Raw genomic sequence first — 23,032 nt, 5'->3', positions numbered from 1 at the left:
GGACTTCCACAAGGGACTTGCAATTTTCTCTGTGCCAGCTGTTGAGATGCTATTAAGTAATGCTCAGTGGCCAGCTGTGGTGATCTTTTTAATTCCATCAAGGCATGCTTTTATTCCCAATGACATCGTAAGCAACAGCCCCGAAGAGTGATGAAAACCAGTCACAGCTTCTGTGTCACTGCATGTCAAGAGCATACTGAACTGCAGCTATTGTGCTGAAATGCTAAAGCTTGTGGCTGTCAAAGGATGTAGCAGTGCTGTACTGATTTTAGGGACCATCACTGATGAACTGGGCAGAAAGAAACTAATGTCACTCACTCTGAGAATTCCCAAATGATGCTAGAAATAGTACAAGGTAGATATCTGAGACACAGGACACAAAGGATGTCAACTCCAAAGGCCAGCAAGGTGTCCTGTTTAATAAATCCAAATCATCAGCTTAGAGCTGAGGTCTACAGCTTGGGGGTCAGAACTTCAAACCCAGTCAGCAAACCACCACTGGCCTCTGAGATATGATCCAAAGCTTAGATTTGATGATTTGAAGACCCTTTGGCTTTCAGGATGTCATTTCCCTGAATGCATGTTGTGCCACATTGTGCCATTTCTGTGTTTTGCAGTCCATGTGATGTCAAGCTTGGGAGAGCAGCATATCCTGCACACCACCAACCTCTCAGCCTCCACTGACCCAACTCAGAGGTGCCCAATGGTCTTAGGGTGACAGCGGGACTCAATGATCTTAAAGGTCTTTTCCAAGCAAAACGATTCCATGATTGGAGGTTGAAAAGAGGTTGTGGTGAAGTAGGGGTTGGTCTCTTCTCCCCACTAGCAGGTGACAGGATGAGAGGAGATGGCCTGAAATTGTGCCAGGGGAGGGTTAGGTTGGAGATGAGGAGAAATTTCTTTGCTGTGGTCAGGGATTGGCACAGGCTGCTCAGGGAGGTGGTGAAGTTCTCATCCCTGGAGGTGTCCCTGAAACCTGTGGCCACGGCACTTGGGGACATGGTTTAATGGCCACAGTGGTGTTGGGTTGAAGGCTGGACTCGATCATCTTAGAGGTCTTTTCCAACCCAAACAATTCTATGACAGTACTTGACTCCTGAGCCCCCAGCTTGGTGGGACACAGGTGACCACCTTTCCTGGGGCCAGTGCAGCTGCTCACCATGACCTGGGAGAATGAAACACCACTTCCAAGGGCTCCCCAAGCATCTCACAGAATCACAGAACTAACCAGGCTGGAAAAGACCTTCGAGATCATCAAGTCCAACCTAACGCCCAACACCATCTAACCAACTGAACCACGGCACTAAGTGCCTCATCCAGTCTTATTACACTTGCAGGGACGCTGACTCCAAGCCACCTCGGGCGGCTGGTAGCCGTGCGCGGCCGGTGGGCCAAGCGCTGGGCTGCCGGGGAAGCTCCTCCCCAGGGGTGTAGCACAGGAAGAGGTGGAGGTCGGGGGAGCTCCTTGCGAGCCGGCGGAGTTACCGTTACTCGTTTTTTACTATGTGTGTGTCTTATATTACAGCCATGCTGCACATCAGTGGCCAGAGCGAGGGGAGAGGGGAGGAAAAGCCTGTTTACACAGACTGCAAACCGCCTGGGGAATAATGCAGGAAAGGAAGTGAGCCGGCTCTGTCTGACTGCTCTGACTTCCTGCTCGCTCCCTCTCACACACACACACACTCACATACACACACACACAACCCGGCCCAGAGAGAGGAAAAAAAAAACGGGGGGAGAAAAAAAAAGGAGGAAAAAAAAAAAATCAGGATCTCATTACAAGAGCAACAAGAGCGTTTGCAGGAGACTGTCAGCATGGAGAACCAGGGGATTTTACCCAGCTCCCTCTAAACTACCAGGAGAGAGCGGAAAAGTCCCTCAGCCCCTGGGTAGGTACAAGTGGTGCCGCGCTTGCCCTGGCCGCTGCAAAGTTTTGGGGGGCTTCGGGAGAGGGAAGGGGAAGCAGCCGGCGGCTGCTGCTGCTGGGAGCTGCGGGGCCGGCGTGTGCCTCTCGCTGGTGGGGCAGCGTGGGGGCAGACCGTGGGGGCGAACCACGGGCTGGAGGTGAGGAGAGCCGGAGGGCAGCGCTGGGCGAGGGGCTCGGAGCCTCCTCGCAGCCCCGTTGCTCCTGCCCCGACGGTCGGGCCCGGCCGACGCGGCGGTACCGAGGGGCAGCGGGCGGCGGAGAGGGGTGCGGAGTCGGAGGGCGCTGGTGGGGAGGGGTCGTCATGCCGCCCCAGGGGGCCCCCAGCGCCGGTCCAGGGCTGTGCCGGGGGCCCCGCCGCCCCCTCGGGAACTGCGGGTGTAGGTGAGGGGGACGGAGCGTGTGTGGGGGGAACGAGCCAGGGTGTGAGGAGAGGCAGGGCCGGGAGGGGGACACTGCCTGACAGGGCGCAGTGGGGAGCTCGGACACCCCGTCGTCGCCTCGCAGCCCCCTCGGTGATGCCAGGACGCATCCTGCCCGTCCTCGGCCGTCGGGCCGGTGCGGGCCTGCCCGGTACGAGCGGCATCGAGATAACGGCGTTTGGGGCGGTGGGAGCCGCCTGGGTGCCTGTCAGGGGGTGACCGGGGGCGCACCGCGGGGTCCCCAGCGCCGCTGCGATGTCGAGGGGGGGTGCGGGGAGAGGGGCTGGAGAACGAAAAGGAAGGCTCCTGCTGAAACTGCAAAAGGGGCTTTAAAAAAGGGAAAAGAAAAAAAAAAAGGCAAAAAAAAAAAAAAGTGTCGGGAGAGTTTCTGGCTTGTCTGGAAACAGCAAGACTAATTGCCATGCGCTTCCGGTTTGAAACTGGCAGCAGACAACATCTTGAAAATGAGTCACTGCAGCTCACAAAGAAACTCTGTGGTTTTCTCCCTCTCAGGTTTATGTATTTGCTCCTTTTTACAGTTTCCTTTGTAGTCTTCTGCCTCCTCGCCGGCCCTCCCCCCCCTTCCCCCCCCGCTTTTCATAGCCAGCCCCCTGCCCCAAGACCCCTTGGTGGACGTGGATCTGAGAAAACACTGAAAATGTTTGTAAGGGAAGGGGAAAGGAAAGGAGAAAAAAAAAAAGGAGTGAGAGAGAGAAAGGGAGAGAAAGTGGAGAGTTGTTTTTGGATCTGGCTTTGCTGAAGGTTAGAGGGACTCTGATGCTGCAGGGGGAAAAAGTTCCCTGAATTTTCCACTGGCTGCAGGAAGAGAGCCCATTTAGTCATGGCTAAGTAATGTCTGCACACACACCAACTAATCTCATTAGGAGTTTCCGTTCCCTAACACAGGAGGGTTTTGTGAAGCCCTGTCAGCCTTTCTAACGCTGCAGTTGAAAGGGAGACAAGTTACATCTTTATTTACTTAGGGGTATGGTGCTAAAGACCGGTTTGTACAATGCAGCATCTTGTCAAGTCAGGACTCCAGCATCGAAAGTCAATGGGTTTCATTTAATTTCAAGCAGGAAAAAAATACAAATAAAAACAAAGAAGTCATGCTTCATCTCATAGTTTGCTCATGCAGACTTTTTGATTATTTCAGATTGTATGTGTTTGATGCCTGAATGGTTTCGTAGGGCAGAGTGCAGGAATGGGGTATGCAGGAGGCTGTGCTACAGCAAGGACGGTCCATGCGTCTCTGATGGTTGTAGCTACACGATGGAAAGCACCTTGTGCCAAGATGCTGAGGGGATGGGCATGCTTGAGAAGTATATTCCCTCCCATACCCTTCCTGTGTTGCTGCTTTACATGCCTCATTTTCAAGTGCTTTGTGTACATCATCACTTTTGACTTGGTGGTTTGTGTCATTATTTCACAACAATTGACTTTCATCACAGTCGTAGAAGCATAGAATCAATAAGGTTGGAAAAGACCTCAAAGATCATCAAGTCCAACCTGTCACCCAAGACCTCATGACTACTAAACCATGGCTTCAAGTGCTATGAAAGAAATCTCTGTTCAGAATTAGAAAGAATTTTTATTTCCCCCCCCCCCCCTTCCCCCACTGCTCTTTAATTGTAAATGGAAATTAACAACTTCTTGAATTAAACAAACAAACAAAATTCTGGAGCAAGCCAAGAAGATGGAGTCTTGCTTGCAAGTGGGCTTTTAGCTCAAGGAAATGTCAAACTCTGTGAATAAAATTCCATGTAATAGGAAGTAACACCTAGATACTTAATGGAGTTGTCATCTGATAGCATTGAGTGAGTAACTATTGTGCAAAAAGGTGGTGCTTGGATAGAGAGCTGATTGCAATTTACCACATGTTTACCTTTGAGGATCTTCAGGGTTTCCTGTCCAAGCTGCACAGAAAAGTTCTTCATTAACATCACTTTACAGAGGACTTTTATTAGTGGATTCTTGACGATCTGCAGGCACAGATGCCTCTTGAAATCCTAGAACAGTTGTTAGAACAGTCTGCAAAACAGAAAATGCCTAATATCTGTTTCAGTCAAATGCAGTCAACAGGTGGGGAGACCTTTTGTGCTGAGTTTTTGGAGTTTTCTTTCTTTTGTGAAATTCTGAATTTCAGAGGGGTGCATTACTGGGCATAATGTCTCCAAGGAGACCTTAATTTGGCCTTCCAGTATCTGAAGGGGGCTACAAGAAAGCTGGGGAGGGACTTTGTAGGGTGTCAGGGAGTGATAGGACTAGGGGGAATGGAGCAAAAGTAGAAATGGGGAGATTCAGATTGGATGTTAGGAAGAAGTTCTTCCCCAGGAGGGTGGTGAGAGACTGGCACAGGTTGCCCAGGGAGGTGGTGGAAGCCTCATGCCTGGAGGTTTTTGCAGCCAGGCTGGATGTGGCTGTGAGCAGCCTGATGTAGTGCGAGGTGTCCCTGCCCCTCGCAGGGGGGTTGGAACTGGCTGATCCTTAGGGTCCTTTCCAACCCTAACAATTCTATGATTCTGTGTTCAAAAATCTGTTGGATTTGTTGTGGAACAGTTGGTGTGGCACACATCAAAACTGAAGAGCATTTCCTAACTCCTGTTATCTCTCTTTGAAACATGGGCATGGAATTGTCCACTTATTGCTGGAATTTGTGTGCCATCTGCCGATTCAGTGCACATGAAGCACAGGTCTATAGGAGAGAGTCTATCTATGCTACATAAATTAAATCTATTGTATTCACCCTGCATAAGTAAAACCATCTTGGTGTCCTCACAGAAGAGCAGATGTAGTAGTAACAGTGTTGTGTGTTCTCATAGATGTGTTAAAAATACAGCAGAAGAAAATCCAGATACCAAATTGTGCATGTTGGTTTTCACTCAAATAATAAAGATGTTTTTGACTGTAAAAGTATGGTTTTATTCTTCACCTGGTTTAGTCTGCAAAATGTGTAAGTGTGTGAGAATAATGGAGACTGTCTGCTGAGGGAGGAGATATTATCATCCTTGCCTATTTTCCAAAGCACCTCTGTGAGTTTTGCCTTAAAAAGAAAGAAAAAAACCAACCCTACAAGCTTATTACCTTACCAGTGTCCCCAGTTCCACCCAGATGCAACAGCTGAAATAAGCATCACCCTCTCAGGGGGGGAGAAACCCAACTACAGCTTTCCTTGTAACTTTGTTTATAAGCTGCTACAGACATGGGTGCTTTTATGCCTAGAAACTAAAATCTGCTTTGTTTTATTCATTAGCAGTTCCCTCTGCTTATTGCTTCGTGGTGGTTCTTTGCTCCTCTTACTTACTGCTATCTTGTTAAATTACAAAGACAAATCAAGTATCTCACTCCAGTGACTGAAGTATTCCCTTTTGCTGTGCATGAAGACCAGTTATGGGCTAGAAGAAATGGTGGCAAGGTCTACCAGGGGAGGTTGAGGCTGGATATTAGGAAATATTTCTTCACTGAAAGGGTTCTCTAGCACTGGAATGGTCTGCCCAGGGTGGGGGTGGAGTCACCATCCCTGTTGGTTTTCAAGTGGTGTGTGGACATGGTGCTTGGGGACATGGTTTAGTGGTGACCCTTCAGTTCTGGGCCTAGAGTTGGACTGGATGGTCTTGGAGGTCTCTTCCAACCAGACATATTCTGTGAGTTTTATCTCTCTCTCTCTCTCTCTCTCTCTCTCTCTTTCTCCTCTAAACTTTACCTCCTGGTTGTAGTGCCCTTCTAGGGATGGAAGCAGTCTTCTGATGGAAGCATTCCTATGGGAAGGTATTAATGATCAAGTGACTTGTTATAAGTGAAGCTGACATCTACCTTAGTTTAGAAGTCTGTTGTGGATGACTTAGGACAGAAGGAAAGTACTTGGAACAGGTTGCCCAGAGATGTGGTGGCGACCCCATCCCTGGAGACATTCAAGGTCAGACTTGAAGGGGCCCTGAGCGGCCTGATCTAGTTGGAGATGCCCCTGCTGACTGCAGGGTGGTTGGACAAGGTGAGCTTTGAGGATCCCTTCCAACCCAATGCATTCTGTGATTCAGTGACTCTGTGACAGTAATTTTGCAAGTACCCCAAAGTGCATGGAGCTTGTGCTTGCTCTGATGGCCACATCTTTGCATGTAGGAGGACAGGGATATGCAATATGGATGTGGAGGTCCATCAGCTGTATAGGAGATACAAATCTTAGCCTTGGATGTGCAATCACAAGATAACACCTTGCTTTGGAAGAATTAGAGGCTGAAATATACAGAGATTTGGCTACTGAAGTTAAGGGAGGGTGGGATGAGTGTAGGAGAACCAACACACAGTAAGAGATGTTTATAAAACTTTATTCTGGCTAGTGCATGTCGGTGACAGCATCTCAAAATTGCACCCTCCCATAGTCACTCTTATCTCTGTGAGTGCTTCTCTGCCATTGTACTAACTTTGAGATAGCGAAGAAGTGATAAATCAGCTAGTACTTCCCACAAAGATAAGGCAGGTCGGACTCCTTTGTGCAGCTCAGGCTATTTATCAGCCCCGGGTTTTCTCCTGGCGGTGGCTGCAGCGTGCAGCACGCCGGGACGCTGCTGCTCGAATCCATCTTGGAGCTGTGACACTGATTACAGGACGCCGTTAGCCTCGGAGCGCTGTCGGGTTTGAGCTGCTGTCTATCTGTCGTAACCACACCCAGTGGGTCCTGCGACAGGCTGCCACTTCACTTGGCCTTTGAAGAATCCTGTTGGGCTGTGTCTCCTGGGCTTGATTCACCGTGGCTTTCTCCCTGGTGTTTCCCACAGTGGGGAATCTCACAGTCTTGACTCATTAGACAGATGTTTACTTCATCTGCGGCTGGTTAAATGAATCAGCTGGATTCTGGAGGCAGCTGAGAGCTCCTGAAAGCCTGAATATGCCCGATCTCATGCTGAAGTGTTTCGTTGAATAAAGGATGATCAAAGGGTTACTCAACGATTTGGAGGAGAGTGTCAAGGTGTGTAGGCACAGGAAGTCCAGCTCACTGCTCTGCAGAGCAGATGAGGCACAAAGTACCCCTGATCTGTGCACTTCACAGCAAGAGAATGCATCTTTGGCCTTGAAACTTTAACTCTGGGGGGTTGTGTCCCAGGAGTTCTATCAAGAATTCAAATTCTTGAGAGTTTGCTATTGAGGGTGGGTTTTCATTCAAGAGCTCTTTGAGGGAGACTTGTTAACTTTCTGAAAGCAAAAGAAAAATCTAAAGGAAATTCCTGCCATAAAAAGCACTGAGATGAAAATACCACTAAGGAACTATCTGCCACCTGATTCAATGCCAATTAATAACTGGAGAGTCATTCTGCAGCTTTAACCATGTGGGAACGCTCTGGTAGGTTTTGGCAGCACCAAAAAGTACCTTGGAATTGGTTGATCTTCTTAGTAAGGGTAATCCATGGTCAGTATCTCACAATGTACTGCATGACTTTCAATCATCTACAGGTTATATGGCAATTAAGAACATCCTTTTGGACTCGATGGTCTTAGAGGTTTATTCCAACTAAACTAACATCAGAGGCCAAATTAGTTTTGCAGTGCCCAAAGGAGTTAAACTCAGCTGAAGTGTAGACTTTTTTACACCTGTGGAGTTACAGGTACCAAGATGATGTTCCATTTTGGTCTGCCTGCTCAAGTAGACTAGACTAGGCTAGACTAGACTAGACTAGAATAGACCAGGTTGGAAGAGACCTTTGAGATCATTGAGTCCAATCTATCACCCAACACCATCTAATCAACTAAACCATGGCACCAAGTGCCTCATCCAGTCTCTTCCAAACACCTCCAGTGATGGTGACTCCACCACCTCCCTGGGCAGCCCATTCAGCATGGCTGTGACTCTCTAGAGCAGTGAGGTTTGTCCTTTTGGTCTGTGTGGATCCAGACTGATTTTTGAGCAGGTGTGCAAATGCCTGTGTTGCAGTTGAGCCTGCTGCAGTAGCACTGTTGTACTTTGGGAGAAATCACAGAGTATGTCTGGTTGGAAGAGACCTTTCAAGAATATCCAGTCCAACCCTTGACCCAGCACTGAAGGGTCAACACTAAACCATGCCCCTAAGCACTAGGTCCACACGCTGCTTGAACACTCCAGCACTGCCCTGGGCAGACCATTCCAATGTTTGAGAACCCTTTCAGTGACGAAATATTTCCTTATACCCAGCCTCAGCCTCCCTTGATGTAGCTTGAAACCATTTCCTCTAGTCCTGTCACTTGCCACTAAGGAGAAGAGGCTGTCCACTCCTTGTTCCCATCTCCTTTCAGGTGGTTGTAGACAGCAATGAGGTCTTCCCTCAGCCTCTTCTTATGCAGACTGGACAACCTCAGCTCCCTCAGACGTGTCTCTGAGGACATGCTCAAGGCCCTTTATGAGCCTCATTGCTCTTCTCTGGACGTGTTTCAACACCTCAGTGTCCTTCCCAGAGTGAGTGGCCTACAATACTTGAGATGTGGCCTCACCAGTGCCAAGTACAGGGCAATGATCACCTCCTTGTTCCTGCTGGACACAGCATTTCCATTGACTCCTGCATCCATGGGCCCCCTGTTGAAAAGCGCTCACCTGTGTGGAGACCCTTAGGGACTTCTACGATAAAGATCAATCAGCTCTAAAAAGGAAAGTTTCTAAAGGTGATACCATGTGCTCTGCCTGCATCTGGGCAGTTAGGTGTAGCTCAGGATCCTCAGGAAATGAACTTTGTAGGAAGCCACAAGCTTAACTTTGTTTTGGTCTTTCAAAGCACTTAGGCAGGGATTTGTTTCTGAATGTGTCAGCACCAAGGGCAATTGGCCTGGTGCAGACATTTAAATGCTGCCTTAGACCTTGAATGTCACTAAGGCATTGGAATATCTCTTGGTTGCTCTGTGTAAGTGTCCCCCTAGTCTTTGCTCTTAATTTTGCATTGTCTGGATATACTCTTGGAAGGGTACTGCCCGTTCCGTGGCTTCTCCCAGACCATTTCAATCATGTCTGCATCTCTGCTTCCCAGTTTACTACTCAATATTGAATGTTTGGATTACAGCTTGGATAATCTTTGGAAATGCCAATGGCACTGTATTTTGGTTCTCGTGGAAAACAGCTCTGTCTTAAAACAGAATAGAATAAACCAGATTGGAAGATCATTGCATCCAACCTATCAACCACTCCAGCCCACCTAAACAACTAAACCATGGCACCAAGCACCCCATCAAGTCTCTTCATCTTTAAAGTATCCAGTTTTTAAATCTTGTGGATCCTAACTTGGAGATCATTTGAGATGCTGGGAGAGGAAAGGTTGTGGATTCCCCCTCCCTGAAGGTGTTTGAGGGCCAGGCTGGATGAGGCCTTGAGTAACCTGGCCTGGTGGGAGGTGTCCCTGCCCATGGCAGGGGGTTTGGAGCTAGGTGATTTTTAAGGTCCCTTCCAACCCAAAGCATTCTATGGTTCTGTGAGGACTCCAAACCTTAGACATTATTTTTCAGTTACATCATCAATCATTTGGGTGGAATTTTTGTGGTTCTCACCGATCATTCAAAACTGGTAAAAGCTTTCTAAGCACTAAACCTGAGCCTTAAGTCCTGATAACACAGTTTTACAAGCTAGGTCTTTGTCTGAAAGCTTTAGTGAACAAGCAAAGGAGTTTGTGTAAAATACACTTCCACAGCTGTACAAAAAAGAGCAGACTTGGCTTTCTGTGCCTCATCTAAAGTACCTAAATGTTTTTAATCAAATGTCCTCCTATAAGTTTCCCATCCTCACTTTGCAAAACAGCTGACAGGTCATCTGGAGAACAGATTTCTGTTGTGCATTCATTGTCTCTGCTGTGGTGACAGCACCTCTTTACTGTACTCCTGTATTTTTCTTAATCTCTCTTTTTCCCCCCTCCTCAGTATAGAATCTCAGAATTGTTAGGGTTGGAAGGGATCAGTTTAAGCTTTTTGGGAAGGATGCTAATGGGTGTTATTGCTTTAAAATGTTCATTGTGGTAATGTAGAGTGGCCTCTGCTGTATCAAGTCACCATACAGCACAAACAAAAGGTTTCTAGACTCCAGCACCCCTATAATTTCTTCCCAGCAATTCACAGTAATTCACAGGAAGAAACGATCTGTGCAAAGCATGAACAAATTCCTGCTTTCTGGAGAAAGGTGGCTACCTTCAGAGGATTTCTTCCATGCTGTGCTAATATAGCTGAGGTGGGAATGTGGGGTTAGATTCCAGGTCTAGACCTCTGTGGAGTTTGGTGACTCAGAGCAGGCTCAGAGCAGCTGACGTGTGTGGTTAGTGTAACATACTGCTGGTGTCGAAAGTAGGACTTCAGTGCTGAAGCTCTGCGATCTGATTGCTTCCAAAATGGAGCAGTATCAAAGCTGGATTGATTCCTTGGGAGTAAGGTGCAGTGAAATTGACTGTGCAGCCTCCTCCCAGCTGAGGGAGAGGGGATAAAGTCCTCTTTATTTGAACATGGAATCTTATCCGGGATTTAGCATCCAAATCAAATCGGTGGCTGTTCTATATCATGCCCAGTAGTGACACAAACCAGTTGGTGTGTTGATGTCACTTCTAAACATAGGCAGTCTAGGCACTTCGTATGCAGCAAAGCTTGCTGTGATAATTACAATAGTGTCCCATTTGTCTCTCCTTCATTGTTCACAGCAGTCCTGGGAATCACTTTTAAGTATGCAGGACAGAGACCGTGCAGGAGGGTAGCAACCAGATCTGCTGCTGGCTGAAACCTCATCTGTTTTATGATACATTCTCTTGGGTATTCCAGTGCTTAATGAACATGGTTAAGGGAAGTGTGTAGGTGTGACCTTCAGGTTCTTGCTGGTGTAATAGATAAGGGAATAATGTCACGAGATAAGAATCTTCTAATTGGGTTTCAGTTTAGCTTAGTGCATGATAAACATCCAGATCAGAGCTTTGATTAGCACTGGAAGAGATCTCGTGAAAGTTGGACGTTTAAGAGTGATTCTTAATTTAGGTTTTTACGATGAGACCACTGAGCACACACACACACACACACACACACACACACACACACACACACACACACACACACACACACACACACTCAAATAATAGCTTTTGGAGTGGAAAATACAGACCTGTGACTGGTTGCTCACTTTTTATGACTAAGGGGCTTGGCTCGAGCTGCAAGAACTATTGCAGCAGTGCTGGTGTTTTGTGAAGAAACGGTCCAGGTGGGATGTCTCTGTGGGTTGCCATCTGCTGAATGGTTTTACACCATTTCCAGGATCGTGCTGTGAGAGACTCCCCTTGCAAGATGAGAGCACGCAGGTAATCCTGTCTGCTATTTGATAGCTTAATGGCTCGTTTGGCCAATCTGAAGATTCAAGGTGCAGAGGAAGGTGAGCTGTGGGCTGCCAGTGTAAGCTGTGATGGCCTTGCTGTGCATCAGGTCTCATGGAAACTGCCAGCCCCTTTGTTTTGCCCGAGGAGAGCTCCCAGGACATTTCCTATCCATTTGGCCAGGTTCCTCACTGCTCACAGTATTTAAAAGCCCCACGTGTTTATTTGAGTTTCTAAGTGAGGAAGATCAGTTGAGAGGGGAAGATGAGTTTAAAAACCTGAATATGAGACAGCAACATTCGAGGTGGTTGATAGTATTAATACACCACTGAAAATATTAGAGCCACTAGCATAAGTCAGAAAGCATTCAGCCTGCTGTCCAAAAATGGTCAATTGTAATGCTTCAGTTTAAGGAGACAATACAGATAAGGACAAGACATTTACATGTGGGAGCAAGTATTGCTTGATATGTCAAGTGAACTTTCACAGCAATCAGCATTCCTGAAGGTTGTATCCTCTGTCCTCTTTACCTACTTTTCTTTGTTTTCATGCATGTTCCCTCTGAATTACCCTGCTCTGGCAGGGTGTGTGTGTGGACTAGATTATGTTTCAAAGGTCCCTTCCAACCCCTAACACTCTGTGATTTTGTGATTCTGCGAAGTTATCAAAGGGACTACCAGAAATTTCATATAGGGCAGTCAAATAATCATCATCTCTGTCCTACTGATGCTGACAAAAATGTAAGGGAAAATCATATGGGAAAAATAAACATACAGGGCTGGCTTTGAAAAGCAGAAGTCCTTCCAGTTGCCAGCGTGCCACAGATGTGCACCACATGAGCAGACAGAAAGCAGTGTGAGGAGTCTGAGCTCATTTTAACTCTGTCCCAAGGTGAACGGGTGGAGCCATTATGGATTGGTCTAGTTTTGTTTATGGACAGCTTGAGAAACACTTGATCTGGATGGGTTTTGTGGGGTATTTTTCTTCATCCTTTCACAGGGGGGCAACTGCCTATTATTGCCCCTTGCTAAGGCCTTTTGCTCCAGCCAAGTTCAAACTGTTTCTTGAGCGGCGCCCTGATGGAGAATCTGAAGCCACTCGTGTTTTACAGGCGGTGTCATCACACCTCTGCTTGGCAGGTGACCAGTCCTTTGTTGTAGTAATTTGAAGGCTGCAGAACTCTCTTCCTTTGGACATCTGCCTCAGCCTTTGTTTGACTTAGTTTAGGGGGAAAAAAAAAAAAGAAACTGCAGACATTGTATTACCAAATGTACCTACTGGAAGCATTACTGGATGTGTGTGTGAGCACTTTTCTCTCCTGCAGTGAACTTGGTGTTATCCTAAAATGCTTTGTTAGATCTTACTTGCTGTCTCTTTTGTGTTGCTTTTAAAACCACAAGAGTGTTTATGTTGAAAATTGGTTTTCTTTTTAAGTGTGCAGGGTATTCAGCTGTGGGTATTCTGGCTTGGGAAGAAGACCCTTGTAAATTATTACTGTAAATAATCTTTTAAATGGGGAGGTCGTGGATGCCCCCTCCCTGGAGATGTTCAAGGCCAGGCTGGGTGAGCCCCTGAGCAGTCTGGTCTAGAGGAGGGTGTCCCTGACATTGCTAGGGGGGGTGGAAATAGATGAGCTTCAAAGTCCTTTCCAACCCAAACCATTCTGTGAATCATTTGGATGTCAGGAACAATTTACTGTGAGGGTAGAGGAGCACTGGAACAGGTTGCTGGGGGAGGTGGTTGGGTCCCTCTCCCTGGAGGTCACAGAAGGGATTGTCAAAGCTCATCCAGTCCAACCCCCCTGCAGTCAGCAGGGACATCCCCAACTAGATCAGGCTGCCCAGAGCCCTGTTGAGCCTCACCTTGAATATCTCCAGGGATGGAGCCTCAACCACCTCCTTGGGCAATCTGTTGCAGTGTTCCACCACCCTCATAGTGAAGAACTTGTTCCTGATATCCAATGTAAATCTGCCCTTCTCTAGTTTGAAGCCATTGTCCCTTGTCCTGCCACTGCAGGCCTTTGCAAACAGTCTCTCTCCATCCTTCCTGTAGCCCCCTTCAGGTATTGGCAGGCTGCTATTAGGTCTCCCCAGAGCCTTCTCTTCTCCAGGCTGGATGCCCCCAGCTCCCTCAGCCTGTCCTCATAGCAGAGATGCTCAAACCTCCTGAGCATTTTCATGGCCCCTCCTCTGGACCCAGTGAGGCTTGACAGGGCTATGAGCAACCTAATTTGGTTGAGGATGCCCCTGCTGACTGCAGAGGGGGTTGGACTAGGTGACCTTTGAAGGTCCCCTTCCAACCCAGACCATTCAATGATTCCATAATAATCTATGAATATAAAGTTAAGAGAAGCCTGTGCTGCAGGGGGGTCAGAGCAGGCATAACCTCCTGTGGCTCTCTGAAGCGCATCAGCCCCTAAAGGCCTCCTGAGCTTGCTTGGCAAGGCTTTCAGAGCAGCCTGGGGCTGTGTGGCAGTATTGCTGCAGTTTTGCCGCAGGTCAGCGCTTGTGTGCTGGGGCCTTTGGTGGACTTTGTTTCCGACTGTTTCCACTGGGTGGTGCTGCAGGAATTCCTTTTTTCTTTTTTTTCTTTACCTTTTATTATTTTTTTTTTCACTTGAATCTGCATTTCCCAGAAAGACTCCTCGAAAAATATAATAGGAGGAAGTCCTGATTTAGAAAGGGATTTTTTTTCTTGGCAGTTTCAATACAATGGGAGAACTCAGAGGATGCTCAGGCAGGAAATGTCCTGGTTGCTGGATGTGGAAAAATGACCAAGGCTCTGTGTCGTGCACACAGTTCCCCCGGAGTGCTCTGGGTATGGATTTCCACCCTTGGTTTGACTTATTGCCTGCAACAGAGAAAGTTAAACCAGGTATATTTGCACACTTAGTTGTGGGGCTTGTTTTTTCAAGGCCCATGAAATTACCAGTAAGATCTCCTTTGATGAGTAGTTAAGAAGTTTCTGAGTAAAACAAACTGGTATTTGTTTTTCCTCCTTTGCTGGCAGAAGCACCAACTTTTCACCAACCACATCCTATTTATCACCCTTGAAGCATCTCTGTTGAGAAATAAAGTGCGAGGGCTGACTCAGGCTTTTGCCTTGCTCTTCCAAGTGGTTCTGAGCAAACATTTGGGCAGATCTGGCAGTTCTCTTCAAGCCTCTCATCCTCTACTCATTGTTATCCAGAGGAGTTGGCAGTGGAAAATGTTCCAGATGATTATTTTTTATTAGGATTGCAGTTATTCTGATTTTATGATTTATCTTTTAATTATTATTATTGCTATTTTTGTTATTTTAATTTTTATTCTAAAATTGTTATTGTTCCAATTTTATTACTATTTTTCCTATTTTCATTTTTTTCTATTTTCATTTTTCCTAATTTCATTTTTTCCTATTTTATTTTTTCCTATTTTCATTTTCCCTATTTTCTTTTTTCCTATTTTCATTTTTCCTATTTTTTTCCTATTTTCATTTTTTCCTATTTTCATTTTTTTCCTATTTTCATTTTTTTTATTTTCTTTTTTCCTATTTTAATTTTTTCCTATTTTCTTTTTTCCTATTTTCATTATTTCCTATTTTCTTTTTTCCTATTTTCATTTTTCCTATTTTCATTTTTCCTATTTTCTTTTTTCCTAATTTCATTTTTTCCTATTTTCTTTTTTCCTATTTTCATTATTTCCTATTTTCCTTTTTCCTATTTTCTTTTTTTCTATTTTCATTTTTTCCTATTTTCTTTTTTCCTATTTTCGTTTTTCTTATTTCCATTTTTTCCTATTTCCATTTTTCCCATTTCCATTTCCCCCCATTTCCATATCCCCCCATTTCCATTTTCCCCCCATTATTTCCATTTTCCCCTATTTCCATTATTGTATTATTATTTATTATTTATTATTCTAGCAAAGCTTCTTTTCTTGCTCAGCACCCTTCTGCTTCTGTAGTAAGAGGCAAAAGGAATGTTCTTCTGTTTATTGATTGTTTTGTATAGCAAATAAAATGTTCAAGGGAAAAAGTGACCTGGGGGATTTGCAAGCTGTTCAGCTTTCCCTGCTGTCATTCCCTTCAGAGCTATGTTAAAAGTTACAGAATACAGAATTAACCAGGTTGGAAAAGACCTTGGAGATCATCGAGTCCAACCTATCACCCAACACCATCTGATCAACTAAACCATGGCACCAAGGGCCTCATCCAGTCTCTTCCTAAACACCTCCAGTGACGGTGACTCCACCACCTCCCTGGGCAGCACATTCCAATGGCCAATCTCTCTTTCTGGGAAGAACTTCTTCCTAACATCCAGCCTGAACCTCCCCTGGCACAGCTTGGGACTGTGTCCTCCTGTCACAGGTTGTCTGGGAAAAGAGACCAACCCCCACCTGGCTACAACCTCCCTTCAGGTAGTTGTAGATGGCAATAAGGTCTCCCCTGAGCCTCCTCTTCTCCAGGCTAAGCAACCCCAGCTCCCTCAGCCTCTCCTCAGAGGGCTTGTGCTCCAAACCCCTCCCCAGCTTTGTTACCCTTAATGTATACAGCTGAAACATCTAAGAGATTTGCCTTATTCTATGCTTTTTCCTCTCTTTGATATTTGGCATTATGGAAGGAAGCACAGATTTGTTTTCAGCTGGAAAAGACCTCTGAGGTCATGGAGTGTCCAACCATCAACCTAACACCACCATAGCCTCGAAACCGTGTCCCAAAGTGCCATGGAATTGTTTTGCTGATTCCCAACCAAAGATTTTCAGAAAGCTCACGTAACTGTTTGTTTTGTAAGCATTAGGAACCCTGAGAAATGTGCATGGCTTAGCAAAACCTTGCTTCCCAGTACTGAGAAGCAGTGGTTAAATGAGAAAATGATGACGGAACCCTCGCATCCTTGGCAGAACAAGCCGCATTCTTTCACATCTTAGTGCAAGCAGTCATCTCAAGGGTTAAAATGAACCTGAGACACTTAGAAAAATAAAACCAGAGCTGCTATTACAAACTGGGACAGATGTAGGAGGCCAGGTTTCCTGTGGCCCATTTTCCAGTTTCCTGGCTGCAACCTGCAGAAATAAAGGAAGCTGAACGCTAACGTGAATGAGAGGCTAACAATGCCCCACGTCAGGCTGCTCGGAGGAACGTGCTGTTGGCCAGAATTAGGACACAAAAGCAGTAAATGGACTTATAAAAAAGCATACCCACGTTTAGCAGGGGGGGTCAAAATGTAAGAGAGAAGGAGAAAAAGGCATCTGCTTGAGAGAGATGGCTGTGTGCTTGCAAGAGCACACCCTTGCCCCTGAGGGGAGGGTTAGTGGAGGTATGTGCTTGCTGTGGAGGGGCATTTGCAAAGGAGCTGAATCTTTTGCAGCTGCTTTGGCTGCAGAAGGTATCTTCAGTTTCTTCACACACTGAGGGAAATTGATTTCCCTGCCATGACTCTACCTCTTAATCCTTTCCATGTACATGTCCGATCACCATCTCTTTATGGCTACCTGTAATGCGTAATGCTGGCTCACACCTTTCATGTCTTCCTGATTTGATTTAACTCCAGCTCATTTCTTCAGCCTCTGGACTCCCCAGCCAGTCTGTCCCTCTCAGTTGTCCCTCTTCTGCCCCCGGTCCCACAGCCTAATTTATACCTTAGAGTCCCAGATGTTCCTTTGAGGGCTGTCCACAGCAACAAGGGGCCAGTTTTGATCCCAATGCCTGGAGGGATTCCAAGTTTTAGCCTTCAGAATTTGTCCCTGTCCTCTTTATTTTAGAAAGGCTCTCCACATAGAGTGGAGAGAAAGAATCCAGGTAGGAAGCATGGAGTTTGTGGGAGAACAGTACGTTAAGAAGAAAGCTGTAATGTAGATGAATGGAAGCTAAGGAGCACTGCAGAGGTCCTGGATGCTGTGGAGCTTCTTTCCAGCTTTCTGCCTTTTCCTTCTAGCTTCTCCTATGCAACAGTCTTACAAAACTTTATTCCCCACAGTATCCTACTTAACTCACAGCTGATGTCATAAATCTGACACTGAGCTTTTTATTTAGGTGGCTTTGTCTCTGAGCCTCCTGGTTTTCTCCTGCCTGGATCTTAAGGTGGCTTGCTTTAGGGGTTTATTTTGTCCAGAAGGCTAATGACTTTATTTTGGACCTTAGTGCCACTTCACTGAGTGGCTGAGGGAACTGGGATTGTTTAGCTTGGAGAAGAGGAGGCTGAGGGGTGACCTCATTGCTCTCTACAACTCCCTCAGAGGAGGCTGCAGTGAGGTGGGGGTTCACCTCTTTTCCCCAGTATCAGGTAACAGAATGAGAGGAAGTGTCCTGAAATTGTGCCAGGGGAGGGTTAGGTTAGAGATTAAGGAAAATTCGTATACAGAAGAGGTTCTCAAGCATTGGAACAGGCTGCCCAGGGAGTCACCATCCCTGGAGGTATTTAAAAGATGCGTGGATGTGGTGCTTGGGAACATGGTTTAGTGGTAGTAGCTTAGCAGTAGTGGTGGGATGGTGAGCTTTAGGTGAGTAGTTGGGCTTGATGATCTCAAAGGCCTTTTCCAACCTCTACAGTTATGTGATTCTATTAACTGTGATGTTACAGATAGATAATGTGATAGAGGTGTTCATACTTGCAGACCTGGTGTAGTTTGAAGGAACCTTAAAAGGCTGTGAAGCCAATATATAGCTTCCAGGTACATTTAATCTTAGCTGTAGCCTCTTTTCATGCCTTGCTCGAACTGTGTGAGAAAAGATTTGTAGAAAGTGATGAAAAACGCAATGAAGCAAATGCAGGCTTGGCAGAGACAAATCATCCCTCAGCTGGCTCTGTGCTGTTCCATGTGGTGGCTACCTAGAAGCCTTCTGCCCTCTTGTGGTCACCACGCCAAGGGAGACACAAATGAGCATCTCTTAGGTAACAAAATGAGCAAGGAGGTTTAATATCATAACTTGTGAAGATTAAGACCAAAAATAACATCCCCTGTTACACATACCAAGGTTAGTCAGGTAATAGTTAGCCCCCGTTGTACCACAGTGTCATCACCCAGTACTACCAGCATCTTTAAGTCTGTATTAGATAGACATGGCAAACCCAAATGAAGTATCAGAAGAGGCCAAAATACAGTATTTGATACAGTGTTAACATGCTAGGGCTGGAAATGTTGTCTAAAGTGGGAGGGAAATCTCGTTTTGTAGTTCTGTGGTTGAAAAGGTCAATTTTAGCTACATAAAATCATAACATGGCATGGGTTGGAAGGGACCTTAAAGATCATCTAGCTCCAAACCCCACCACAGGCAGGGACACCTCCCCACAGACAGATTGCTCAAGGCCTTGTCTCAGATAGCCTTGAATACCTCCAGGGAGGGAGCATCCACAATCTCCCTGGGCAGCCTGTTCCAGCATCTCACCACCTTTACTGTAAAGAGTTTCTTCTCATCCTTCAGTCTAAACCAGCCCTCTTCCAGCTTCAATTCATTCCCCACTGTCCTGTCACTAAGCTTTCTTGTGGGCCCTCTTCACATCTTCCTTACAGTAATAAACTGTCTGCAGTGGCAATGCTCCCAAGTTTCAAGCTGTGCATGTGCCTTTGCTGAGTTGGAATGGTGACATTTTAAAGTTTATGCTTCTGTTGCAGTGCCTGGAAAAAAACAACCAAAAAGGTTTATTTTAGGGAGGGTTTAGCAGCACAGGCAGTTAGCAGAAGGAAAAAAAAAGGCATTAAAACAACCTTAGAAGTCAGAGCCAGGCACTGGTTAAAAATATTCCTGGCTCTCAGATAATGAAAGGGCAGCTCCCTGTTAGAGAAAGCTTTGGGGTAAACATCACTCGCTGTACTGTGCTGAAGTGTGCTGAAGTACTTTCAGCATCTCTGCAAAGCAGATGATATCTTTTGAGCTGTTTGAATTGGCAGACAGAAGCAGGCCCTGGAAGAAAAGAAATGTGTAAAGGGATACGATGCGGGGAGGTGGGCGGAGGTGGTAGGAGGGGGAGAACCTGCTCTCTGGTCCCCTAACCAAAGGCAGCTGCCCAGGCCTTCCCTTTTCCTCTTCTTCACAGTGACGTACCCAAATGAGTTCAGTGTGCTTCTCATGACAGCAAGCAGCAGATTTTGGGCTCATTTCAGTGGACAGGTACATCAGGACCCTTCCCACCCCCAATATAGAATAGAATTAACCAGGAAAAGACCTTTGAGATCAGCAAGTCCAACCTATCACCCAACAGCATCTAATCAACTAAGTGCCTCATCCAGCCTCTTCCTAAACACCTCCAGTGATGGTGACTCCACCACCTCCCTGGGCAGCACATTCCAATGGCCAATCTCTCTTTCTGGGAAGAACTTCTTCCTAACATCCAGCCTAAACCTCCCCTGGCACAGCTTGAGACTGTGTCCTCTTGTTCTGGTGCTGGTCGCCTGGGAGAAGAGACCAACCCCCACCTGGCTACAACCTCCCTTCAGGGAGGTGTAGAGAGCAAGAAGGTCTCCCCTGAGCCTCCTCTTCTCCAGGCTAAACACCCCCAGCTCCCTTAGCCTCTCCTCACAGGACTGTGCTCCAGACCCCTCCCCAGCTTTGTTGCCTTTCTCTGGATACCTTCCAGCAACTCAGCATCTTTCCTAAACTGAGGGGCCCAGAATTGGACACAGGACTCAAGGTGTGGCCTAACCAGTGCTGAATCCAGGGCAGAATGATCCCCCTGCACCTGCTGGCCACACTATTCCTGATCTAGGCCAGGATGTCATTGGCCTTCTTGGCCAGCTGGGCACACTGCTAGCTCATGTTCAGCCTACTATCGACCAGTTCCCCCATATCCCTTTCTGCCTGGCTGCTCTCCAGCCACTCTGACCCCAGCCTGTAGCACTGCATGGGGTTGTTGTTGCTTTGAAGGGTGGTTGCATACACCAGGTTGAAGACACCGACTGGAGATGACCCTGTACTACCCTGTACCATGTGAACTATGCAGGCAATGCATTCTGAATCCTTATTCTGTTCTCTGTGTCTCTTCAGAAAACAGCAGCAGCAGAAGAAACACTGAAAGGGGAGTGGGCAACCCGTAGGCCTTGTGGCGGTTTGGTTGTGAATGATGTCGCAGCTTTGCCCCTGCGCAGAGCTTACGACTCGACCGAGCGCTGGGTGGATCACCTGCTCCCACAGGGTTTTTCACACTGTTGCTCTCCTTTGTCCCTTTGTAGGTATGGAGAGTGCAATCACACTGTGGCAGTTCCTTTTGCAGTTGCTGCTAGACCAGAAACATGAGCACCTGATTTGCTGGACGTCTAACGATGGCGAATTCAAGCTACTCAAGGCAGAAGAAGTGGCTAAGCTGTGGGGCCTCAGGAAAAACAAAACTAATATGAACTATGACAAGCTGAGCCGGGCGCTCAGATACTATTATGACAAGGTAAATTTTGTTATTCTCATGCAGACTAAGCCAATAGCAACACTTACCATTTGCTCTTTCACCTCTCTCTGCAAGCTAGTCCCAGACCCCTCTAACTTGGTTTTTAACAACGGACCACAGCAGTGCTGGAAGGGCCATGATAGTCGTGGTGGGTGGAATGGAATGGAATGGAATGGAATGGAATAGAATAGAATAGACCAGACCAGACCAGACCAGGTTGGAAAAGACCTTGGAGATCATCAAGTCCAACCTATCACCCAACACCATCTAATCAACTAAACCATGGCACCAAGTGCCTCATGAAGTCTCCTCCTAAACACCTCCAGGGATGGTGACTCCACCACCTCCCTGGGCAGCACATTCCAATGGCCAATCTCTCTTTCTATGAAGAACTTCTTCCTAACATCCAGCCTAAACCTCCCCTGGCACAGCTTGAGACTGTGTCCTCTTGTTCTGGTGCTGGTTGCCTGGGAGAAAAGACCAACCCCCACCTGGCTACAACCTCCCTTCGGGTAGTTGTAGAGAGCAAGAAGGTCTCCCCTGAGCTTCCTCTTCTCCAGGCTAAGCAACCCCAGCTCCCTCAGCCTCTCCCCATAGGGCTTGTGTCCTCACCAACTTTGTTGCCCTTCTCTGGACACCTTCCAGCACCTCAACATCTCTCCTAAACTGAGGGGCCCAGAACTGGACACAAGACTCAAGGTGTGGCCACACCAGTGCAGTGTACAGGGGCTGAAATTTCCCCCAGCATTAACTTTTAGCCAGACTAACTCAGCTGGAAGCAAATGAAAGCTGCATTTGCACGCAAAACCTACACTCTACAATGGAATGCAATGAATGTGTACACAATATATAGGAGTTACAATATTATGCAGATAGTTACAATTAACAAATAACACGGAAACTCCCCTGGTCAAAAAAAGACCAGGGAAGCTGCTCCACTACTCCTCTAACCAACCCCCAGACCCCCTGTACCAAGAGAGAGAAGCTTTTGAGAGAGAAAGCAGTGTTAGTCTTCTCTCAAGGCCATCCAGAAACAGCATGTTATCTCCTGGGTGAAGCAAAACAGCCAAGATCAGAAGAGAAGAGGAAAGGAATGGGAATAGAAATGAAATGTGAAGAATTGTTATGATACAGCTTCTCTTATCCCAGACATTTATCCAATGAATTTGTTCAGAATAATCTGATTTTTCCCTTTTTACACCCAATAGTGATTTATTTATGCTTTTCTGCTCTAAATCTGCAGCTAATTTTAAAGCTAAAGCTACCACAACAGTGGAGGTAAGAGGGCAACTTGGAGCTGGGAAAAACAGCACTGCAGGTCCCAGTGTCCGAGGAGGGGAGGTTTTGACCTAGGTTTTAAACTTGTGATGCTTTCATGTGTTTGTGCATTTGGCTACCCAATCTTTTCTGTAGCTTTTGACAATAATAAAGCAACTGTTGATAACAGAGAACTGTTTGGTTATTGCAGCCTGCTTAGGATCTTCTGGCAAGCAGGGAGGTGGTAGCAGGCAGTGATACTGCAGTGCAGCAGGCAGGGTGGCCAGCAGGGATCAGAGCAAGATAAAGACAACCAACCAACCCACCCAGCAGCGTTAGAGGATGGGGTTGAGCTGTCACAGTTTTCATGGGTCACATCTTTTGGAGCATAGATCTTGTTGGCCAGGTTTTGGCTTTATGGTAAATCTTTTCTCCCTTGAGTTGTCCAAGGCCAGGCTGGACATGGCCTTGAGGATCTTGGTCTTAGTGACAGGTTCCCCTTTCCCCTGTGGTAGGGGGATAGTAACTGGATGATCTTTAAGGTCCCTTCCAAACCAAAGCTTTCTGTGATTCTGCAGTGGTATCTGCTCTTAGATTATTAGCTGGAGAGACACCACTGTGGCAGTGCAATGCTACCTCAGCAGGACCTCACTGCAGCTATTCCTGTGTTAATGCTGAGTGTTTCTCAGCTTTGGGAATTTTCTGCTGTGCATTTTTTGGGACAGAATCTGTGTTAGCTTCAAGAGTAGAGTAGATCATATTCTGTTATCATTTAGCATGGATGAGAGAG

The 23,032-nt window shown here is 46.6% G+C and overlaps 1 protein-coding gene across 1 annotated transcript in view; it reads left to right on the top strand.

Moving 5' to 3' along the window:
• Positions 1 to 1,456: 1,456 nt before the first annotated feature.
• Positions 1,457 to 23,032, top strand: part of ELK3 (ETS transcription factor ELK3) — a 44,581-nt gene continuing 23,005 nt past the window's right edge. Inside the window, exons 1-2 of the mRNA XM_068142782.1 lie at positions 1,457 to 1,889; positions 20,777 to 20,985. Coding sequence (XP_067998883.1) covers positions 20,779 to 20,985 — 207 coding nt within the window. The 5' untranslated portion in view covers positions 1,457 to 1,889; positions 20,777 to 20,778. The remainder of the gene's footprint in view (positions 1,890 to 20,776; positions 20,986 to 23,032) is intronic.

Source organism: Melanerpes formicivorus, unplaced genomic scaffold (genome assembly GCF_026170545.1).
Source record: "Melanerpes formicivorus ecotype bairdi unplaced genomic scaffold, bMelFor1.0.p_v2 SCAF_8, whole genome shotgun sequence".
In the NCBI taxonomy this organism is placed as follows: Eukaryota; Metazoa; Chordata; class Aves; order Piciformes; family Picidae; genus Melanerpes; species Melanerpes formicivorus.
This window is presented reverse-complemented; position numbering and strand designations above follow the sequence as displayed.